Source organism: Anneissia japonica, unplaced genomic scaffold, assembly GCF_011630105.1.
Source record: "Anneissia japonica isolate Jap-2015-1 unplaced genomic scaffold, ASM1163010v1 scaffold180_len884964_cov147, whole genome shotgun sequence".
Classification (NCBI taxonomy): Eukaryota; Metazoa; Echinodermata; class Crinoidea; order Comatulida; family Comatulidae; genus Anneissia; species Anneissia japonica.
In genome coordinates this window covers 148,218-173,717 of record NW_022696035.1, presented here as the reverse complement: position 1 = coordinate 173,717, position 25,500 = coordinate 148,218, and the positions used below count along the sequence as shown (strand labels likewise).

The window sequence follows — 25,500 nt, the reverse complement described above, 5'->3', positions numbered from 1 at the left end:
GCAAAATAAAAAATATACCTGAAAATCATTTCAAAAGTGGTCTTTGTTGTATATTCTACTTTTTAGATTGATGTTTTTGGATTGTTGATCCATAATTTGGATAATATGTTCAGTGGGAGTGGGGGGGGGGGATAATTTCTCTGTTAATTTGTCTTTTTCTGAATTTCTTTTATATCTTAGTTAATCTATTTCTGGTCAAATTATTTTTTGTAATTAATTGTGTTGTTATTTTGAATTTAGGAGAAAGCTGACGGTGACACAGGTCACCAATAAGTTGTGCAGGGAGTACAGTACAAGTGCGTGAAGCGTGGTTAGAAACGTAAATATTGCGTGGCATGATGGGATATACTATTGCCTCGCTGACCTCAAACGAGTATTTCCGAGGTAAATTTGTACACGGTTAGACAAGATAAGTTTGTGCTCGAATGCGGGGACCCCCGTGGTGTAAAGCCGTGCGTTTACCTGTCATATACACGGAATTTAATAGGCGTGTACTGTATGGCTCAAACGCACCCCTACAGTATCCATTATTTCTAGTAATACAATTATTTTTTAAATTTGAGACCAAGGCTACTGAAAACCAGGATATAAACCCCAATCCCAAAAGTAGTCTTTTGGAACTGTTTAATAGGATAGAAATTTGATGATGCATGTCATATGCCAGACGAAAATGACAACCACCTAGTTTTTACAACTTCACTTGAAATTTAAAACTATAAAAATGGTGAATGAAATGGTTGGCAAAGTTATCTTTACATTTATTTATAGAAATTGTTTGACTCATCATATTAGTGAACAAAGATGCATAAAGTTAGATACGGGTTCTTTTATTGTTGTGATAAATTTTCATTATCAAGTCATCTGTCTTTTTCACACATGTTCCACATAAAAAACAGAAAGGAGAAAGGATGAAAAAAAAAAACATCAAAGAAAGGATTGGCAATTTTGGAACATAATTTATTAAAAAAATATTTCATCATTATCCTAAGAACTTTATCAGCGTAAATATTAACAAATATGGTATCATTCATGATCTTTTGTTGACACGGACAGACACAAAGGCAATTACTCAGACGCAAAATGCATTGTTGTCAAGAACAGAATTTGATAGCCTAGCCTAGACCACCCTAGCCTAATCCTAGCCATACCCTAGCAACAAGGCAAGAATCTCCGGGAAAGTAGCCCATCTCCAACAAATTCATAATATTTGCATGTTTTTACTACTTTCAGTTGTCTCAGGGAAGTCAGTGGTGATGGGTATTACCATGCACAGCAAAACAAAATTAAATATGAAGCTCCCACCAAAGAGTATTAAACTGCAAGAGGTCCGATTTAGTTCAAAATGTTCTTTCCCTACAGTCATAAACTTCTACTGTTTTAATGCAGATTCTAATCTTCATATTCTATCTCATCTTTCTTTAGATCCCTTTACTCTTTGCTGTTGGTGTCAATACTGGAATCTGCAGTAAGGTGGGGGAATGGCATAGAATGCGGGCCCCAAAACAGTTTGCACCCAGGTGCCTAAAACTAGGGATGGTGGCAGGATTTACCAGACGGAGGGTTCGATGTCCCTGATTCTTGGACGAGAGTAAGTGGGCATGGTGGGGCTGTCGCTCAAAATCCAGGGGAGATTTTAGATACTATTAACATGTAAAAAAAAAAAATAATTTGTTTCTTTTCTACAGCAAATTGAATTTTTCTCGTCGTGCAGCTTTCCACCAATGCCCACCGGCACCACCCTGCCTCCAACTAGAAATTTACAGAGCAAATTATTTACACATGTAGGCCTATTTATTAAATATTGCCTCGTATCACCCTATTTCTCTAGCCAATGCCCACTCTCTTTACTACTTTTGCACCATCTACTAACCCCACCGCTAATATTGCTATTGTTACCGCCGCTCCTGCTGATGTTACTGTTATTGCTGCTACTATGCCACCCCCCCACCCCCCACACAACCACTAGTACTACTAAGTACAATACTGTACCTCTACTACAGTACAGGGATGTATACAAGAATACAACATTCATCATCATCATCATAAATCATCATCATCATAAATCATCATCGTCATCATCATTGTCATTATCATAAAATTCTAAGTACCAACACAATAATCATAAATTATGATTAAGTAGCTGTTGGTAATAACTCTGGATGCTTTTCAATATATTTTAATTTGAAATCAAATGCCAGAAAGAACCTAATATCAGCTATAAATTATAGAATGAGCCAAGTAATAATCATTACTATAATACAGCTGAGAGAGGAATATCAATAAACAAAAGCCAATCATCCCAGGGGCCTCATCATCTATGACGCCATTAAAATGTAGGAGATTTTTTTCTACATTCAGACAATACAAGGTCCATAAAAGACCACTTAATGGTGTGGGCTACTACAGAGGTAATTTTTTGTTTGTTTGAACTGTATGCGTTGAGTTGTAGATTACAAATTCCTCCCTCTCCCCACAGTTTGAAAAAATTATAGGTCCACCTAGATATTGCTAAACCCTGCAAACCTCCAAACACACACTTTAGAGCCCAAGCAAACCACCTGATCGTGATTGCATCATGTATTATAGTTACAGTCGGCAAACTTTTACCCGCCCTAAGAAATGTCGTAAAAAAAAAACCCCCCAAAATAACTGCCAATACAGTAATCAAAATACTGTGTAGTAATTTTGTCACCTCAGAATTCGCAAACTCATTGTAGGCCTACACCACTGGCGCACACAGTGTCAATTTGTAAATAACATGACAATCAACAGGACATTTATCATAAATTTTGAAGGAAATAGCTAACATTTTATGAAATTATTTTATAACAAATTTTAGTTTGATGTTTTCATAGAAATCTTTTTTTAGTGTTAATTACAACACTTGCTTTCATTTTTGAGACACAGATTCGACCTGATGCCTCTCAAAAGTTCATCAACCAATAGATGGCATGCAGCATTCAACATGCACAGGTACTGTACAAATAACATACTACATATGACAACACAACGATCTGTTATTGTGGATTTGTTTTACAGTAGTAAAAATGACAAGTAGGAAGCTATTAATCAAACATACCTAAATTCAAATCAATTAATCAAAATCAATAAATTAATCAATCAAATTTAAATTAATTAATGAATCAATTAACCAAAATCAGTCATAAAAAAATCAAAGTGAATCAATGTTCATTGAAGTCAAAATCAAAGTCAATCAATCTAATGAATATAAATAATTTTTTATTTTATTTTTTAGAATCTGGATTTATTTGCGCCTATCACAGACCAAAGAAAATAAAAGACGCTTGTTTGGCATCAATATTTCCCTGGTCACTGGACAATGGCAACATAGTATTTTTTTTTTTGTGTAAACTTTACTTGCTCCATGGGGATTATCCCAAGTCATGCTTCTTTACAGGCACTACCTAATACGTTCAATGCCACACCATCCTACATGTACCCATTTATACTCCTGGGTGGAGAGAGGCAAGCGTAAGTAAATTGCCTTGCCCAAGAACACAAGCAATGCAACGGACACCGGTCTCGAACTCCCGATCTCAAGAACACGCCGCGCCACACGCTCCTACAATTTACTAACTAACCAACCAGTCAATCAAGCCAATGTAACTAATTAACCTTTTCAAAAAAACTATCTTGCTCATTCCATGTCCAACAATCCCTTACACAAGAAAATATCTGGATTTAATAGACAGTACCGCACCAAAGACAGGACGTGTATGATGACACTAAATTGATACTTACATTTCAATCCATTACTTCACAACTGATACCATCGAGAACATTGGAAACGACATGCCCAACTGCTTGGGAGTAATAACTTTCTTTTTGATATGCAATTGAAAGAAATAATTGTTCATGTGATTTGTCCACTTGTAAGTGATTTTCCACTTGCTGCCGCGTGTGAGCGAGGAGAATCATTGACGTGAGTAATAGGATGTACGTAGGTCACAATGAATTAACACACATTTCAATTTTCAAGAAAAAAAAAAACAGGGAATACAGTATGAGGAATAATGTTCAATAACACGGCATAAAATCCTGTCTAGACTACCAAATTTTGTTTGATGTGATATGCCTATATATGGTGATGATGACATCACATCATGACCAAATATAGGTATATCATGATTATATGTGGGCAAAAATCATTTTTTTTGTCAAAGAAAAATTGATTGTCTAGAAGGAGTTTAGATTATTTTGAATTGAATTTATACTTGTTTAATTGAAAAAAAAATGCATTAAAAACAAGGATTATGATTTTTTTTTTGTAGAAAACTTAACAAATACCAGTACTATCTGTACTCTATGCTCAGTAGACACAGTAGTTGTTTAGGTTTCTTAAACTTACACAAAATTGTAAGTGTTGCTTAAATTTAGGTGACTCTAAATTGTTTTTAATAAATAATTGCTATTATTAGAATGTTAATGTGGTTTTACAGACATACCACGGACAAACATATCCAACTACAGTATATAGTATACAGTAAATATACAATAATAAACCAATAGTGACTGAACAATAGAGGGCAGTAAACATATATTTCTATTACTCACACTAAAAACCTATAGGAGATGCTTTGTATCTTTTAATACAGTACTAGAAACCATCTATATGGTATAGGACATCACAAAAAAAAAAAAGATGTTATATGTACAATACTTAATAATAATATCCCTCATAACACCAACACACCAGCCACATGACCAGCTTACTAGATGGATATTTCTCAATAAATATATGGGTACGTTTGTACATGGAGAAAAGAAGTGGTTCGCACCTTCCAAACGGGACAAAATAATCTTACTTACAGTATAACATTTTCACCAAGTATGTGGCTGAAATTCATTATACAATTAAGCACTTGGAACAAAGCTGCGATCCACCCGCCTTTGATCCTTGAACCAACAAGGGAATTTAGGTGACCATGCATAGGAATGTTTCTGCTGCGAGCAAGTTTGGCTGTGATATATTGAACACTTTTTGTATTGTATGCTTTTAGCCAAATTCGATTATCGAATGACTAATAAATATCATAACAATTGATAATTATAATATAATAAATATGTGTATCTGACTTAAAAGTTAAAAAAATACTGCGAGAAAGGCAAACAGCATGTTTTATTTGCGTGAATTCAACAAGGGAATACTAGTATTGCATAAAATATAAGGAACAAGCATAATTCTGAGTTTAACAAACATAAAAATCTCACTGGTTAGGAGTGGCATTCAGTGACCTCATACCCCAGTTGATCCATATTTGCACACCCACGTTAAATGTACTCCCCCAAGGAAATACTGGATAGAGCCCTGATTTATGAAATATTGATCTACTGTACAAAGTGTTGGCAAAGTAATTTGGGTGGTACCTCCATGCATAGTGTCATAAATTAAGCCTATGTGACCCCATACTCTCGTTAGTTGATTGGTGATACAGTATATTGCACACTTCACCTTCTCCTCCACTATTAAAATATTGACTGAGTGTTAGTGAAGAACTTTGGGTGGTACATTAAAATACCACAGTATAACACAAGATTAGCTGATGTTTTATAGAAAAACCAAAAATTGAATACTGAAAAAAAAGAGTTACTTACCCTGGTGGTATTTTATGAAATAATCTTAATTACAATGCACCAAGTCTTGTCAAATTCAAACAGTTTATTTTATCTTGAATGTACAATTTTAATCAGTTTACTCACCTTGTATACTGTATGATGATTTATTAGTATTTTTGTATAGTGTTTCTTAACCTTTTGTTTGTGATATTTTATGACATTTTTGATATTTGATGTATTTGCATTTATTCTTCTAGTTTCTATACTCATTTTATTTATACGGTCTTGATGAAAAACATCAAGGGTGAATCAAGTTTTACCGTGTTGAAATAAAGTATTATTATTATTATTACATAGGGTCAATATACTGAATTTACAAGTAACAGTAATTCTTGGAACTTACATTATAAGACCAACAAACACCTACAATAAGAAAACTAGGCGACCCCCCATACCCTAGTTGGTCTATATTTGCACATGTCTACCCTACCTCCTCCCCACGGCAATACTTGATTTATGAACATTATTATCTACTTTACAAAGAGTATGTGTGGCACTTCCACAGTGCCATAAATTACATACTGGCATTTAGCCAATACTCTGACGTGATTAGGGTATAATAATAATAATATTGTATAAGTTCTGAAAATTACATAGGACCAATGTACACTGAACCAAAAGTGATGATAATTCTTGGAACTTACTTGATTATATGCTTGTTTCCTTGTCACAATTTTAAACACTGGAGTCTCCGGACAATTTTTTGCTTTGCTGAAGCTACAAATTGTCAACTACCTACTACTAGTTGAATGTGTTATCAAAACAAACAACCCTGACTTAAAACATATCCACACCCACACTGCTAATACTGTTGTTCACCATGGAGTCATAAAGCTGTCTGTCAGTGCTGGACAACCTAGGAGGAGGATGTACTATATAAACAGAATATGAACTAAAGAGACAATAGACTACCAGTGGTTGTGAGAGAAGTAAAGGCAGCAGTTGTGATTGTTGGACAATGCAAACAATGGGTCTACATCTACAATGCTAGTGAATAGATAATTGTAAACCTTGGTACTATGGACACAAATGTTGACCTTGATTTCAAGGACTTGAAAAAAAGTCCTTGGGTCAATCTTCTGATAATATGTAAAAATAGCCAGGCTTTATAGACAAGTGGTTAAAGTTTTATAAAGATATTTTTATACCTCCAAAGTAAAAAGTCCTTGGTAGACATAACTTATTTGAAATAGTTGATTGATCACAACGTGTATATTCTATAATGTTTTTCTTATCTGATCTTTAAAGATGAAGTCACCCATTTGCTCCCCTTTACATATGAGAACCACCACATAAACACACCCAAAATAAGAACTATATATTCCTATGCTCAAAATAAAAAAAAATAAAAAAAAATACAAACAATGCATAGAAAATAGGTTAGACATGCTTCAGTCTATTCATTTTTCTTTCAATTTTACAGTGAGCAAAGCAATGAAGCTTTGGTAAAAAGTGAGTTACTGTACATACGGCCAATGTGATTTACTGACGGAGACAGTCATAAGGTCGTCGCAATTAAACATGCTTACTACCGTACGTCCAGATTTTCCCCTATTGCGTCTGCGTTTAACTCACTCGGACCTGACACAACAACATCCTGCCAAGGTACAACACTATCTTCACACGTACACGTAATGTACCTACTGGTAATTTATATTTAACAATAATTAATAATGTGTCTATTGCTTGATTGATACATTTTAGGTACTTTCTATGCCGAAATCTCATAATTAATATTTTTGAACTTTGAACTCCCAAAACGATGATTTAATCACACAACTTACAAGTGAGACGATAACTAAAGCCGGGCACTCACAGTGCCCGAAGGTCATCGGCCGAAATGATTCTATAAAGACCGCAAATGCGACGATGCACGCCCAACTAATCGTTTTTAATGGCGATGTGTTCAGACTGCCACTGACAATCAGCAGGCAGCGTCGCGTTTTCTATCGCTTCCCGGGAGCGGAGTTGGATTCGTCGTGCAACAGTCGCACGACCATTGTACGATGCAGTGAATGCCCGGCCCAAACAATTTTAAAGACTTTGCTTCGGCCCTGGATGAACAAATCTCTCTTTTATTATGATAATTTCTTTGCTAATTAGAGACCAAAGCTACTAACAACCATAAAAATATCGGTCCCATGGCCTTTAACTGGAGAGAGGCATGTAGAACGAAATTACAAATAAACACGTCAGTTATTGATAGAACTAGTTAAAAACAAAATTAGGATTTATTTGAAATTCACTGAGCACTCAGAAATATTAATGACACTGTCATTTACGATTTACTTACAATGCTCTGACCGTGCAAAATCCTGCCAATTTTGTTTTCTAAGAATGATGAAACTAGTTTCATGTAAATATTTACAACTGCAGGTAAGGCAATACCTAGTAACTATGGTGATAATCAGTTTTATCTTCCTAAAAATGGATTTTACTATACAATATTTAAAGTGCTAAAAGTAACACATACTGTATTGTGTGTATGTTTTACTTGTAAAGCATCTGGTTTTAGTAAAACAAAAACGGAATGAAAAATTTACTCGTGCATCTCATGGCAAAACAATGTAACTTTTATATTTTTGGTAAGGCCATTCTGTGTCACCCTCTCAACATTTCATTCCATTTTTTTTTGTCTCAGTAAAACTAAACACACACAAAAAAGTTTCATACTGTAAATTGGCAAGACAGAATAACCATACTAAAATACCTTCCAGTTGCCTCTCCAAACCGATAGAGAAATATAAACATAGAAGAAACATTACGCATGGAACATAAATGACAGTTGATCGTCCAGGTTACCTTAAAAACAAGATGAGGCCCCCTTTTTCAAATTTTTCATTTTATGCAAGACCCTTTTTCAAATTTTTCATTTTATGCAAGATGGAAACTTGCTGTAATTACAGATGTCAGTTTCAAAACGAAATAATAGCCACCAGCTACAACAGAACATTTTGTGTAGATTAGAAAGCTTGACCCATTGACTCGGCAGAACATAACTAAGTTTATTTTCACAGAATATTAGCAGCAAACGAGAGCATCAATGATGCAGTAGATCTTGTAAATTAAAGTTCACTGTCTATAGACAAAATCAAATGAATTGATTATTCCTACATTGGAGTAACTGTAGAATTAAAGAATAAAATATGTGTCAGCTGAAATTGAAACATGAATGTAGCCACATCAAGTTATATAATTCTACAGTGCAAGTCTTAGTACTCTCAATTAGTTTTGATTTAAATGAACATTAAAATATAACAATAACAGTTATACTAATATCAAGATAAAGTTTATGAAAATATAAATTACACAAATGTCAAAGGCAATAACTACAATTAATAATGATAAATATTTGTGAGTGTACCGTCAATCGCAGTTCTTATACCTGTTTAATAACATGCTCGGGTGAATCGTCTACAGTAATGTGATCATCTGACGTGTATACCTGATCTAAGGCCACATAAAATTAATAATTAGTTCACGTCACTGTCCTTATCAATTTTTGGAACCTCAAGAAAAAATTTGCTATTTAAAAAAAGAAAAAAAAAATCATTTTTCCCATGGACAATAAATATAATGACTATCTGAAAGAATGATGTCAAGCCTAAGAGGTGGGAACATAAATGGAAGAAATACATTACAAAGATTCATTTGACTCCTTTTACTTGGGCGAGTCGAGTGGCCGAGCGGTAAGGCAGGGGTGCTGTTTTAGCTACAGCCTTAACATTGACGCTGGTTCCAGCTGCTCCTCGTCCATGGTTAGGTTGGTAGAACCAAGTCTTCTTGGATAAGTACTTAAAACAGAGGTCCAGTGTATACTGGCTTGTGAACACTTTTAAAGAACCCACACTTGCAAGAGTAGGGGGTTACCCCAATGTTATGGTTTATTTCAGGCCCTGTCGTGGAATGATGTGAAGATGAAGCTACCATGAAGTGCCTCTTTACAGCTGCTAGGTGGTCAAGCACCACGCCCATACGCAATTTAGCACGATGACGCTGCACATTATGGGTTATTCTCCTACCTTTATTCTTTTATTAAAAAAATATATATATTTTTACTATATCTGTTTACCATTAGTATACTGTGTAGGATAGTAAAAAGCAAATAGTAAATACCCTCACCAAAAAATAATTCAAATCCCAGATGAGAAACTAACAATTCATTTTATTTAGCTTAATGTACACCTCTTGACAGACTAATAATTACAAAAGTCATGATTAGTAACTACAGTTCGAAGATGGTTGACAGATTTTTAAGCATAGTGGATAAATACCGTAGTCATTCGAGTGTTCGCAAAATTGGGGAGGCAATCAGACATTCGGCAAACTGAGAAGATATCCCAGCTTCAGACAAACTGGCCAAAAACAAGTCCTGTTGGTAATGGCTGTTGTTGTAAGCTGGAGAAAGTGGTATAATCTTCCAGCTTGTCTGTTTTGTCTACAATAACAGACAAATGACAATTAGGCAATATCATTTATGATAAGATGCCTCTTTTATTGTACTGTTACGGGCAATTTCACATTCGGCAAACTGTGAAGATATCACAGCTTTAGACAACGTGGCTAAACAAGTCCTGTCTGTTCATAGTTGTTGGAAGCTGGAAAGTGGTATAATTTTCTAGCTTCTCTGTTTTGTCTACAAACAAATGACATGCTACAGTTTGGCAATATCATTTATGATAAAAGACGCCGCTTTATTGTACTGTAAGTCAATTACCTACATACTACCATTTATATCACAAGCACGTTGAACAGATTTCTAGATTAATTACGACTAACATGGTTTATTTGTTGCAAACACATCACATTTTACTAGATCTTCTAAAAATACCAATTATTTGCAAATTTGAATCCATTAACTACAATTTCATTACAGCGTTCTATTTGAGGTAACGAAAAACATGTCAGTATTATTGTAGATCATAAATAAACATAATACATGTTGTTAATCATATTGAATCGTCATACATATACAACATGCACGCTCATATAAGATGAGATTTAAATTTAGAACATTTTCTGCGAGTGCTGATAAAACTGATCTGCACTGAATGCTAGGATTGGTATCGTTAAGCTGCTAAATATCAAGCTGTGATTAATTATCAGTAGTACTGATGGAACTTGTGGTATAGCAAGTCAAACTGCTACTACAAATAAGAATTAAATGCTGGAAATTGCTATAATACTTGTTATGGATTTGGAATCAAGTATAATTCATGAAATAACAAACAGCATAGTAATTTATATAATCTGAGTTCCACAACCTTCAACAGAACAATGTCACCAAAGCAGAGTCCTAATCTAAATTCATGAATCTCTCTTGATAGAACATTGGATTACACTTTTTTGGGGTTTTTTTTCCGGTAATAGGGAGGTTTTGTGACCTTGCCATATGAGGCATGTTGTGGCAAAATGGCTAAGTTGTAGCAAAAATTGAAATTCAAGTTATTGGTATTTTCAGATACCTGAGTATGTGATCTTTAAAATGAGGGGTCAGTCATTGAAATTGGACATTTCAAGCCTAAGTTATTGGAAAGTAAAACAGTACTCTTAGAATCAAGATAAACATGATTTTAAGTAATTGCCTATTCAAAGTTATTTGGGCATACACTGTTTAATAGAACGAATTATCAAAATAACATTAAATAAACAATTTCTTGACCACTTCCAGAACTAATACTTTGGTACGTGATTAATAAGACATAAGTTGATTTATAGTGATTAAACAAACTTGGATTTTTAGGCAATTTTTTGAGCTCCCATATTTTATAGCTCATTTACTCAATACAAGCCTGTGCGACAACTTAACCATTTTGCCACGACATGCCTCATGTATGATAACAAATATACGACAATATGTTGTACAATCTGAATATGATCCTTGATTCATGGAAAAGGCATGTGACAGATATGCTAGTATATGGGAAGGGTTTATTTATATTTATAAATTCATCTACAGCAAGCAGAAACTTTACATAGAGTATAAATAACCAGGGAGATGTTCTACATCTCCCTGGAATAACAGTCATAATGCAAATGTTGACTCTATGTTTCCATGTATTCTGTGTTTGTATGTTTCGTATGTTTGGTATTCAAACTGACAAGCCACCGCTTCTTTTGATGCCTATGTAAACAATTCGTAATATGTAATTTGTTGTGGAATTTTTCTGAATAAATATCAGTTTGAATCATTAAAAAAAAAGGCTGTTGTTGTAAGCTGGAGAAAGTGGTATAATCTTCCAGCTTGTCTGTTTTGTCTACAATAACAGACAAATGACAATTAGGCAATATCATTTATGATAAGATGCCTCTTTTATTGTACTGTTACGGGCAATTTCACATTCGGCAAACTGTGAAGATATCACAGCTTTAGACAACGTGGCTAAACAAGTCCTGTCTGTTCATAGTTGTTGGAAGCTGGAAAGTGGTATAATTTTCTAGCTTCTCTGTTTTGTCTACAAACAAATGACATGCTACAGTTTGGCAATATCATTTATGATAAAAGACGCCGCTTTATTGTACTGTAAGTCAATTACCTACATACTACCATTTATATCACAAGCACGTTGAACAGATTTCTAGATTAATTACGACTAACATGGTTTATTTGTTGCAAACACATCACATTTTACTAGATCTTCTAAAAATACCAATTATTTGCAAATTTGAATCCATTAACTACAATTTCATTACAGCGTTCTATTTGAGGTAACGAAAAACATGTCAGTATTATTGTAGATCATAAATAAACATAATACATGTTGTTAATCATATTGAATCGTCATACATATACAACATGCATGCTCACATATAAGATGAGATTTAAATTTAGAACATTTTCTGCGAGTGCTGATAAAACTGATCTGCACTGAATGCTAGGATTGGTATCGTTAAGCTGCTAAATATCAAGCTGTGATTAATTATCAGTAGTACTGATGGAACTTGTGGTATAGCAAGTCAAACTGCTACTACAAATAAGAATTAAATGCTGGAAATTGCTATAATACTTGTTATGGATTTGGAATCAAGTATAATTCATGAAATAACAAACAGCATAGTAATTTATATAATCTGAGTTCCACAACCTTCAACAGAACAATGTCACCAAAGCAGAGTCCTAATCTCAATTCATGAATCTCTCTTGAAAGAACATCGGATTACACTTTTTTGGGGGTTTTTGTTTCCGGTAATAGGGAGGTTTTGCAACCTTGCCATATGAGACATGTTGTGGCAAAATGGCTAAGTTGTAGCAAAAATTGAAATTCAAGTTATTGGTATTTTCAGATACCTGAGTATGTGATCTTTAAAATGAGGGGTCATTCATTGAAATTGGACATATTCTAGCCTAAGTTATTGGAAAGTGAAAGTATAGTACTCTTAGAATCAAGATAAACATGATTTTGAGTAATTGCCTATTCAAAGTTATTTGTGCATACACTGTTTAATAGAATGAATTATCAAAATAACATTAAATAAACAATTTCTTGACCACTTCCAGAAATAATACTTTGGTACGTGATTAATAAGACATTAGTTGATTTATAGTGAAAAACAAACTTGGATTTTTAGGCAATTTTTTGAGCTCCCATATTTTATAGCTCATTTACTCAATACAGGCCTGTGCGACAACTTAACCATTTTGCCACGACATGCCTCATGTATGATAACAAATATACGAAAATATGTTGTACACGCTGAATATGATCCTTGATTCATGGAAAAGGCATGTGACAGATATGCTACGTACTATATGGGAAGGGTTGTCCAAACATTTGATGACGTAACCGTATTCGTTAATAATTAGGCCATGTAAAATAAAAGAATTGGTTAGCATCCTTTAGGTTATCAATTTTCATGGTAGGGAGGGAGGGTTTTTCTATTTTTTTTTCGTGTTAAACATGAAAAAAGAGTGTCGCAAGGAAAATACAAAAAATTGAAGAAAACAACAGAGACCAAAATTGCATACAAGAATTTATATAAATTCATCTACAGCAAGCAGAAACTTTACATAGAGTATAAGTAACCAGGGAGATGTTCTACATCTCCCTGGAATAACAGTATAACAGTCATAATGAAAATGTTGACTCTGTCTTTCCATGTATTTTGTGTTTGTATGTTTCGTATGTTTGGTATTCAAACTGACAAGCCACCGCTTCTTTTGATGCCCATGTAAACAATTCGTAATATGTAATTTGTTGTGGAATTTTTCTGAATAAATATCAGTTTGAATCATTAAAAAAAACAAAAAAAAACAAAACATCTCTATATAATCCAACACAACTGGCATCATGGATGCCATGTGGCTACAGTATAGACCAACAGTAGTGGACGGGTGGTAAACAAACCTATATTAAATCATGGCCTTATTACAAGTACAATGCTATGCTAATTGTTATATCCTTGTTGAAATGGCCGATGTGCCGTGACACAGTGGTCAGTACATCATGAGACAATCCCCCACTACTTTCTTATTTTGTTTGTGTACATGTATGAAACACACTGGACCAATGCCTAACTTCCAATCCACAAGATGACACAGAGCAGAGCATCTTACACAAAGACTCTATATATTATTTATATTTTAAACTTTTTATCTCAACAACCAGCGAAGAATCATCAAGCTCAATTCATTAAATAATGGTACCTATAATAAATTGCAATTAAAATTTATGCATTCACACTGTAATATTTTACACTATATTCTCACTACAATGAATCTATGTGAACACAAATAATAACAGCAATCATTTTTACTTACATGAAGGAAAGTTGTAGGCAGTTCTTGTTAGCAGTGAAATCAAAATGAACACAAGATCCAATGTCATATCATTGCAAATTCCTTAGGATGCTAAACTATGTATAAACATGCTGATGTACATGCAATCTAGAACACAGCTAGACTATCAACTAATAGACAGATGGGTTAAGTGCTTGCAAGGTATTTACTCTTCAGTATGCAAAATTAAAATGAAGCTGCATCCACTGATGCACTCACACGCTGTCGGATTTGATTCAGACGGGCTCTCTTCGGTGGATTGAGTTCTATGTATTATTCAAGCGTATGCATTTTGTAGTTGGCTACTTTGCTCGTAGGCCAGACAGCCGATACTATGTACAGATCTTTCGTACTCAATCAATTTGAACATTAATGTTGGTTGAATTCACTCTCTTTTAACGTGCAGATAAGAATGTCGGCTGACATTTTAGGGCCCATTAGTAATTGATATGCATGTTTTTTTTTTTCAAGAATTAATCTCTTACTATTAAAAATAGAGTTTATTATAAATCATGCTAGATTAATATTTCTAGATGGCGCTATTTCTTTCTCAAGTACCCAATGGTAAAATTTTGGTATAACCATACAAAAAAAAAAGGAATTTAAAAATAACTCAATGGTACAAGATAAACTTCACAACTGCAAAATTGAACAGTTAATTAAATTACGCCTTTTCGTAAGGATTAAGCCATTATAATAATTTATAATCTTTAATCTATGCATTTATCTATTTCCAGCGGATTCATAGCGCTATGAGTATCAAATTCAATGTAAAAACTGTAATAAACATTGGTTCCCATACTGATTTATGCAGTTAGAAATAATTTGGAAAAAAAACCTAGTCTAATCCTTAAACTAAACCATGTTCCTTAAACTAAACATGGTTGGCCGTTGACACGCCAAATAGTTCATGCGCCCTTTGCAAGAACATGATTTTTCTTGTATTTCAATAGGTGACCTAATGTTGCGGTTGGTATCATTGATTGTAAAATGTGGCTACATATTTTTAAATATTAAAAAAAAATCTATATATATACTGTCTCTTATACACATCTTGACAATGTTAAGAAGTTAAGTCAAATTCGAATAAAGGACTTAATAAATACATCGTGTAGCATAGCTCTCAACGAATGTAGTCCTGTAAATAAATGAAGAAATTGTGTAATAAAATACCTCTGGCGGGACTCGAACCTGCGACCTCTCGCTGTCAAGGCGAGTGTCATAACCACTAGACCACGGAGGCTTCATGGTTGACTAGGTTTTTTTATATATATAAAAGCCTTGAAATACTCGCATCTACTGTAGAGCTGAAAGACAGCACAAACATGGGCATTTGCTAGGAAAAATGTTCACACTCTATTGTCCAAAACCAGCTACAGTAATGTTATGCAAGCTAGGGTAACTACCTACAGTATAGCATGGCTAAAAGACAATGGTCAGAATGTGGTAAACTCCCAGGCAGTAAGTCTCGCCTAATTTCTTTGGTTCAATGAAAAATAAAAATTTTCTACAAATATATATTTGTAGTTTCATTATATTTTATATACTTTTACCTTCCCCAGCCTGGGCGTATTTGAAGAATAAATTGATTGATTGATTGATTGATTACTGACAGATAAAATTCACAATATACCTATTCAAGAATGGAAAAGTCCATGAAACTCTAACATGCTGAATAGATTTTAGTATACAGTACTGTATGACCTTCATTTCACAGTCATTGAGTTTCATATACTGACAGTTATTTAATATCTGAGATTGCTTTTTGTACGAAGATAAATTTATATAAATACCTACCTTACCTATTCAGAGAAATGGAATGGACCATTGTTAAATTAAATAAATAACTAAAGTCTGTAGACTTTCTATCAATATTCTCAACTTCAAATCCTAGAAAATATTATAACAACCTATGCCAGTATTGTCATAGTACTACTGTGGTACTTTAGTATTGCTATATTTCCCTTTCAAAAGTAGATTTAAATCCAGGCTCCGAAGAAAAATATTTTTTTTTTATATGTTGTAAAACTGATTTTTCAAGGACCCAAACAGCATATTTGATGGAAAAATCTGAAGCGGTTTAACGAGATACAGATTTTTGAATATTTAAAAAACTGGGGGGAAAAAGGCGCATATAACTACCCAGTTTTTAAATATTAAAAAATCTGTATCTCATTTTATACAGCTTCCAAGTATTTTTTATCAAACATGAATTTTTTTGTCTTAATAGAAAAATCAGTTCTACAACATCAACATTTTTTTTCGCTCGGGAGCCTGGCTTTATTAACATTTTTAATACTATTTTTTTATTAATTAAATATTTAATTCATTAATTCTAAAACAGTATTCCCCTATTGAAATTGATTTGCAAAAATTTGTTGGATAGTTAGTTAAAGAAATTTGGGTTGTGGGTCAGTTTTAGTAGGTCGCTTTATCAATGCCATTGATCACTAACAGCGTATAAAATTCTAGGTCTGAAGAAGATCATTATTATTGCTTTAATAAAAATCAAAATGACAAAAAATGAACTTTTAAACTGTAAAGTCTGGTAACTTTTGTTCTTCTTGTACATGTTATGCACATCTTTGTATATTTCTAGACAGATTTTTCCTTTGCAGACTGACTATGCATACAAAGAATTGATAAAATACCAGGAACTGAAAAAAACACAGAATCTGAATTACTCTATACCAATCTTTAGGAAAAATATAGACTATTTTCTCTATGTATAGACAAGGCATTCAGAAGGCTCAATCTACCGTGTATAGGATTCTTAGGCCTGAAGGCTAAAAGTAAATCTGTCAGGCCAGATATGGTTCAATAGCTTCATGCTAAGTTTGCACCTGGTAAATGCTCAATACTGTATTGACATAATCGTTGTCAATACTATCAAATTTTATATGACAAATACAATTCTTTTTTCCAGAAAAAATTCCAGAAAATCACAAAAAGTTGTCACATAGAATTTGATAGTAGAACCACTGCTTGATTCAGATAGCTTGACAAGGTATGACCAATTTTAATAAAACAGGATAAGACGGTAGAACCTAGAACATAATGACGTCACTAAAAGACACCTGCGCATGTGAGAAGTTCTCCGCGTCGTGTGGACTCTAGGACGCAAATTGGCCAAATCTATGTATGCAAAGAACCTAGGAGGGCCGGTAGGACAGTCACGCATGAGTGATTCCATTCTAGCGTTGCGTCGTCGAACAAATCCCTAGAAATATTGTGAGGCCCATAAAGGCCTATGATGCACTATATACAGTAAGTATACATTACTAGTATTAACAGAACTAAACCAGACATAAATGCCCTGGATTGCAATTTTTACAGTTGACAAACTCTCACAGGGCGTAGTTCCATTCATTCATTCCTAAATCCTATGCTCACTCACTCGCCCACTCAAAAAATTCTTTCGATCATTCGATCATTCAATCATTTGTTCATCTTTGTTGTATCCAGCCAAAAATATCCTCAAGGGATTAACAAATTAGAAGGATCAGTCGTATGTACAATTAATCAATCGTTCGATTTATAAGGCGCCATTCAAATAGTTGTTGCTAGTGGCGCCATAAACAGCAACTAATTTTTAGCTTTATAGGCCAACTGATTTTTGTGTAAGAGCTAAAATTGTTTGCAATATAGAACTGAGAACTTACATTTTAGTTTCTATGTTACTCTGCTTACTTAAATTAAAAATTTAAATATAAATTTAATACTGTACTGTTTTTATAATTTTTTACGCCTGGAAATCAATTTAAAGAATCAGTGTTAATTCCAGAATTGTTTTGTTCGATAAGCTTTTCGTGAAAGATTAATAAATATTTCACTTAAATTGCTAAATTTATTATAAGCAAATAATTTTAAATTTTTATGGATTTTTTAAGGTTTATTGACATTTTCTATAGATTTCATCACAAATCAGTCTGTATGGAGTCTATATGGTCTACTGTAAAGTAATTAATCATCTGAAAAGTCTACAATTTATTTCTTACTTGTAAGTTAATACATTCAAACTTCATTATCTGAGAGAAATGAAAACATCCTGGAAAAAAAGAAAATTACTTAGAGTGCCATTTCTGGCCATCTAGAGCATGCCATACAGTACTAAAGGTTAAAGGTTATTCATTTATATTGCGCAAAATACGAGAGTCTCTATGTGCAGAACAAGTGAGCAGATGTAACTGGAAAAATAAAAAAAAGAAAATCCAAGCCAGCACCCAAACCGCAATATGGGGATACGCCCTCGTCGCTGAGCAGGGATCTATCAAAGTGTACCCTGTCTAGCACCATATCATACAGTAAATATTCTTACCTCAGCCTCAACCAAGGTGGGACTGACATGGTCTACAGTACACCCTCCATCTGTGAGAGTGAGTCCATCTACAGTATGTGCCCCCTCTTTTTCAAAATCCAGGACCTGCCTGATAGATTGAGGGCCAACATCATATTTGAAGGCTTCAGCGAGAGGTGGATGTGAACTACTTATTCTTACAGCTTACTTTGAAGCATCCCTGAAGTTTAAAAAATAAATTCAGAGCCTCCGTATCCCTGAATCATCAAACGCCATCAATCACCTCTGTAATGATACTCATCCAGGTATACTGTAAATTTAACGAGACGCTTTCATAGGAATACTATATACTCAACCAAATATTGTCGGATTAACTAGTTATTACACGTCACATTAAAATGAAATTGATGATTATAAAATTCATAAGCAGAAATAGAATTTTGATGGATGTGAATTGAATTTGTGAAAGAATTATTATATAAGATATTAATAACAATAATTAACGTTCTTAATGAGGCAGATCAACTCCCTAACCTTCCTTTTTACACTGAAATTTAGGTCATATCCAGTCTAGTGGAAGTAGTTGGCGTGATCATTGTGCCTCACACTCTCAACCTTGAGGTCAAGGTTCAAAACCGTCTCCCCAGCACACGGTAAACGTTCTTAAACATTGTGGTTTGGTATGTCACAAAATTATGATCACACAACGTTGTAAGAACGTTCAACCGTTGTGAAATTAGGTTATTAGTACGTACATATGTTTCTACAAAATAATGTTTTTAATCACCAAAATGTAACGTTCTTATAACATAATATCGTTAGCTGGGTCTGTGCAAGTCACTTGTGTCCTTGGGCAAGGCACTTTATCTACATTTTTCTCTCCACCCAGGAGTATGTGGGTATCTGGTAGGATCTAATACCAAGCACTAATTTTAGCCGCTTGGCCTACTACTGTATATTTGCATTGCCAACCAAGTCCCAAGCTTCCACTAAGATGGACTGCTAGGTAATAGTAAAATTAAAATCTTCATTTTTTCAATCAGTGATTTAAGTGATTTCTTTTTTTCCATTTTTGTATTTTGCTGAGTTCATATCAGATTAAGAATGAACCTTCTGCTTACAACAAAATGAGAATGCATTGTTTGCTAAACACATCAAGATTATCTGTTTAGTATTGAAAGAATTTCAAACGGTTCACTCGCTTCTTCTTTACCAATCTGCAACCATGCAATAAATGGTATTCTATATGGGCCAAGTAAAGTCAATATTATGCTGTCTGTGGATTTCAATAATACTTTACAAACGACGAACTGTACTCACTGATGAAATGACAACTGTATATTCTATGTCAATACACCTTCTTTAAACCCCTGTCTATCAATATTATGTTAGTTATCCAGAAATTCTCTCACTAATAAAAGATGAACTTCGATTACGAAATGTAACAAAGTTCATCTATTATCGTACAAGGTTTTATAGTATAAGCCTCTGTCCAAATAAGTTTTAGAAAATACTTTAGTGTGACAGTGCTTTTTAGACATGTCATGAAAAAAAAAGAAAAAAAAAAAGATCTGTCACAGAGCTTGAAATGTAAGAACACGTACAGTAGAGCCCCGGGGTTTAAAAATAATTAATGGTCATGACCCAACTTTGGTTTACATTGTGACAAACTTTTTCTAAGGGTTGTATGACACTTTCTGACCAGAGCTGATTGTTTGACCGAAGCTATTAAATGTTCCTGCTTCTTGCGCTGAAGACCCTGGTTCAAACATGGCCAGATTTAAGATGTTTCTTTTGACTACGATGGCCAATGAGTCAGAAGAACGTTGTTTGCATGACTCTCTAGTCTAGGGTTAGGCCCGTGTTCACGCGAGGAGTTATGCAAAAATGTTCAAGTTTTCCATTTGTTTCTTTGACCAAGGCTTTTTGATAAGTTAATTTACGATAAAATGTAGAAATTAATAGGTTTGAGGAGTTTAAAAACTGTCAAAATTTACTCGAGCCGTGGCTTATTATTGTGTGAAAAAACTGCCCCCTAGTGGTTTGTTTTGATACCCACCATAACAACTTTGGTTTGGTGACTAATTTGATCTATTAGAGTCAGATCAGATTGCTCTGCTTTACAAATAACCCTCGTATGAATGTTAGGCAGGATAGGGGACAATGTATCTGTTACATGTTGGTACAGGCACTGCCCTGTGGTTGTCGCAGGTCTCCAGGGGCACACTTTGTGATTATCCACCTTCGGGCTAGGACGAGGGCCCCGACACTGTGGGCATTCAGACTTGCCGGCCATGACGTCACAGCATACAATAAATCCACAGCAAAAGGCAGAAATAAAATCCAAGGCTCAAAGTTAAACTTCACTATAGACAAAACTATACTATTTGAGGAAGTTGCATGAATGAGGAAGTTGCATGGTTGCGCGGCTGCTTGTCCTTGGCGCCAGGATTAGACTATTCTATTATTTTTCGAGGGGTGTTACTCGTGTGAGAAAGAATAGGCAATTAGTCAGTTTATCCAGGTAAGTATTCACGAAGTAGACTTTAAAATTTCAAATATTTAGAATTGGGACAAAACAAGGAGAAAACAATTTTTTTTTTTAAATACAAAGAGAATTTTTTATATTAAAGGGTTATGGTTTTTCTAACCAACTCCCGTTCTCCCCCAAAAACAATGCCCCTAGAACATCACATATAGATTATTCAAAGGATAAAGGCCTAGACATATTGCTTATTTTTTTGTATTTTCTTTTCAATGTGATGATTTTACAGCACACTTCATTTATTATGGTAATTTGCTCAAACCATAAAGAGGCTTTAGCAATAGGGAAGCTTTTTAAAGAGCCATACTAGGTTTTTAACTCTGTGTGTGTGTGTGTGCGTATATGATGTGCCAATATTTATGGTCATGATGTGATGTCATCATAACCATATTTGGACATGTCACATGTTTATGTCAAATAAAATCAGATAATCTATAGGGCTTTATATGAACAATTCCAGTGATATTCCTGTTAAATTTTGTTACAATTTACTTTCATTCATGTTTGACCTGGGTACAATTATTATTTGATGATCCTAAATTGTACCCCACACTCAAGGAAAGTACTAAAAAAACAAGGTCAGCTTAAGCCCACCTTGAAGCTACTTTTAAAGTCAGGCTCCGGAGGGAAAAAATTTTTTGTTATGTTGTAGAACTGATTTTTCTAAGACAGAAAAATGTTGTTTGACGAAAAACTGGGGAACGGTGAATGAGATACAGATTTTTTAATACTTAAAATCTGGGGGAAAAAAGGAACGTAACTGCCCATTTTTACACCTTATTCCCCCAGTTTTTAAATATTAAAAAATCTGTATCTCATTCACCGTTCCCCAGTTTTTCGTCAAACAATTTTTTTCTGTCTTAATAGAAAAATCAGTTCTACAACATATCAAAAATTTTTTTTCCTCCGGAGCCTGACTTTAATACCCCATTACATTAGAGATATTTTGTTTAATTGTGTTGCTATAGAAACCAACTTTGAAACTAGCAGATTTAATGTTTTTTCCATTCATACAGTATCCATTACAAATATGAATACAGCCTCGGGAATACGTGTTTATTGTTATTCATCCGGTTCTGAACTCAAGAACTTATAGAGCTTGGCATAAAATTATAGTCTTATTTGTCTTAAGGGAATACTCCACTCTGAATTCCTGTCTCTAGAAAAACCAATTTTATACTTAAATCTCATAATTTATAGTTATCAACAATAACATTATTGAAGTTCAAACTTGGTTTTACATTTGCAATAAGCCAGGATTGCAATAAGCCAGCAATAAGCCAGCAACAACATTCACCAACAATCAATAGAAAAAATAGCTGCAAAAATAGCAAAAGAAACAACAACAGAAACAATTAAATTAACAATAACATAAAAAACACAATAACAACATTTAAAATAGCATCAAAAAACAAGTATTCATTATTCATCTCTTTTTTTTGTTTTCAATGTGTTTTAATGTTTTATAGTTTTTTTCCTAACATAACTATTGACAGTAATGTTCATATTGTTATTAATCAAATAATGCAATGTTTTTTTCTTATAAATACTAATTCAATTATTCATTATTCATCTCTTGTGTTTTAATGTTATCTTTTTTTATAGTGCTCTCCTAAAATAACTACTGACAGTAATGTTTATACTATTATTAATCAAATAATGCAAAGTTTTTTCCTATTATTATTCATGATTGTGCAATTGTTTCTGTTTTGGTTTTGTAATTTTTCTCCTTAATTCTATGGGTTGCTCATTGTAATATAATTCGCAATTAAGCTTGTTGGCTGCTATGCAGTATGTTTTTAATTCTGTCCTGAATTCTGTAAATACCATAACAATAACAAAAATAAAGCAATGACAAAAATAGCAACAACAAGAATAACAAGAACAAGAAAAGCTCCAAAAACAATAACTGTTTTAACAAAAATGTTTTTAACACATGTCAATAATAATAATAAGGCCTATAACCAGGAATTTAATTTAATAGAATTAAATTAATCATACTTTTTAACTTTAATGACCATAAATTATTTTAAAAAATAGGATAAATTTACAAATAAAATTGATGAAACAGACAGTACAGCACTGCAGTATTACTAAAAAAATAATGCATGCATATAAGGTGGGAATAGGAAGAATTGAATTTGGCTGCTTTGTGATATAGAAAATCATAAAAATATAAATCTAAATGCACAGTACTATATGACCACTCACATTACAGTATAAATTTTAAATAGATCTTGAGAAGCAATTGCAAATAAAACATTTATGAACTAGGAGAAAGTGTGAAACATCAGCCTAGAGGTATTGTAGTGTCAACTCTCTCACTTCTTGACCTTCCAGAATTTTCACATTTTTTATTCACCAGGTGTAATAAATGTCACAATTTATCAGAGGGGAAAGTATATAAGCAGATGTCTTTAATAATTAACATTTGTCTCCATCATATTTTAACATAATTAAATACTACACTGTATTCCTGTGTTGTGTATTTTGTATAGTCTGGGATGCTGAAAAAAAATAAATAGCAGTGCAGGACATACACATTTTGATGCAATTTTTACATTTTCTATTCACCAGGAGTAATAAATTTTACAATTTATAAGATAGGGGAAAAGTATATAAAAAGGTGCCTTTAATAATTAAAATTTTTCTCCATCATTTTTTTAATATTAAGTAACTACTACCCTGTGGTATTACTAGTGTGTTGTGTATTTTCTATCTAGTCAGAGATGCTGAAAAACTGTACCACTACACATTTGATATTTAATTTCATCTTGAACTGCAGACTTGATTAAAAAACTCTAAAAAAAAATATTTGGTTCAACTTTAAACCAACTTGAAAATCAGTACATACAGGAGTATTAATGTTTTCTTCATTCGTATCTTCAATATAAAATACAGCCTCAGGAATGTTTAATAATACATCTGGTCCTGAACATAAGGAACTTGGCAGAAAGTCTAATTTGTCTTAAGGGAATACTGTACTCAGAATACTTGTCCCTAGACAAGCCATTTATACAAACAACATTATATCAACAATAACAATAACATTAAAAAGTTTAAACTTTGTTAAATTAGCAAAGTCAATAACTGCAACAACAGCTTACTGTTGCAGCAATAGAAATGAAAGCAGAAACAAAACAATCAATAACAAAACCAAAATCAGAATACACAAATCAATGGTGATGTTGGCAGTCTATGACTGGATACTTACCTGGATAAACCGACTAATTGCTTATTCTTTCTCCCTCGAGAAACACCCCTCAAAAGAAACACCCCTCGAAAAATAATAGAACAGTTGACTCCTGGCGCCAAGCACAAGCGGCCCCGCAACCATGCAACTTCCTCATTCTTTTTCGATACCAAAATCAGAAACAACACCACAAATCGCAATAATACTATAACAACTTCACAAAAACACAACAGAAACAGCAACAACAACTACACAGAAAGAACAACGGAACAATAAAAAAAAAAAACACAGCAAAAGAAACAAAAGCAGCAGAAACAGCAACAACAGACACAACAACAACAACAGAAACGACATCAAGAATAGAAACAATACCAACAGAAGCATCAAGAACAGCAACAACTAATCAAGTTTAATAAATTGATAAATAATTTAAAATAATTTAAATTAAAATATCATAATTGACAATTTGTTGAATCAGTCTAAATACTGAAATTGTTTAACCACTAAAAAGTGTGTCAGCTTTACAATTTAGTGTGCTTGTTTTTTAATACCATGGTGCTTGGTTAAAAATCCACACACCATCTGGTGGTGCATCCAAGTAACAAGAAAACATTTCACAAAATACTAAGAAAAGGTACCAAAAACAAATTTAAAATGATTGAAAATCAAACATTAATGAACTTCAAAATGACAGAGAAATTTAGGTGTGTTATAGAAAATAAATAAATAATTAAGAAAAAAACGATAAATATATAATGGCTTAATAATAACTAACAACTTAATGACTACAACCTTACCTAAAAACAAATTTAAAATGATTGAAAAGTAAACATTAATGCATTTCAATTGACAGAGAAATTTAAGTTTGTTATAGAAAATAAATAAATAATAATAAAAAAAGAATGATAAATATATAAATATGGCTTAATAATAACTACCAACTTAATGACTACAACCCTAACTACTAACTAACTGTGACAAAATTAAAGTAACTGAACAGTTGAATTTGTTTGGAAGGGTAATGTAGATAGGTCCAAAGATCTATCAATGCA

The 25,500-nt window shown here is 33.3% G+C and overlaps 1 protein-coding gene across 4 annotated transcripts in view; it reads right to left on the bottom strand.

Moving 5' to 3' along the window:
- LOC117101683 (kelch-like protein 8) overlaps positions 1-25,500 on the bottom strand; it is a 68,339-nt gene that overhangs the window by 39,136 nt on the left and 3,703 nt on the right. Inside the window, exon 1 of one of the 4 annotated variants that reach the window (XM_033241714.1) lies at positions 6,282-6,563. The exons of 2 other annotated variants lie outside the window; for them this stretch is intronic. Coding sequence is in view for 1 of the 2 variants with exons in the window: in XM_033241712.1 (XP_033097603.1) it covers positions 3,763-3,764 (2 nt within the window). In the remaining variant the exon portion in view is untranslated. Of the gene's footprint in view, positions 1-3,762; positions 3,788-6,281; positions 6,564-25,500 lie in introns of those variants that run through there. One more of the 4 variants, XM_033241712.1, reaches the window with a different exon arrangement.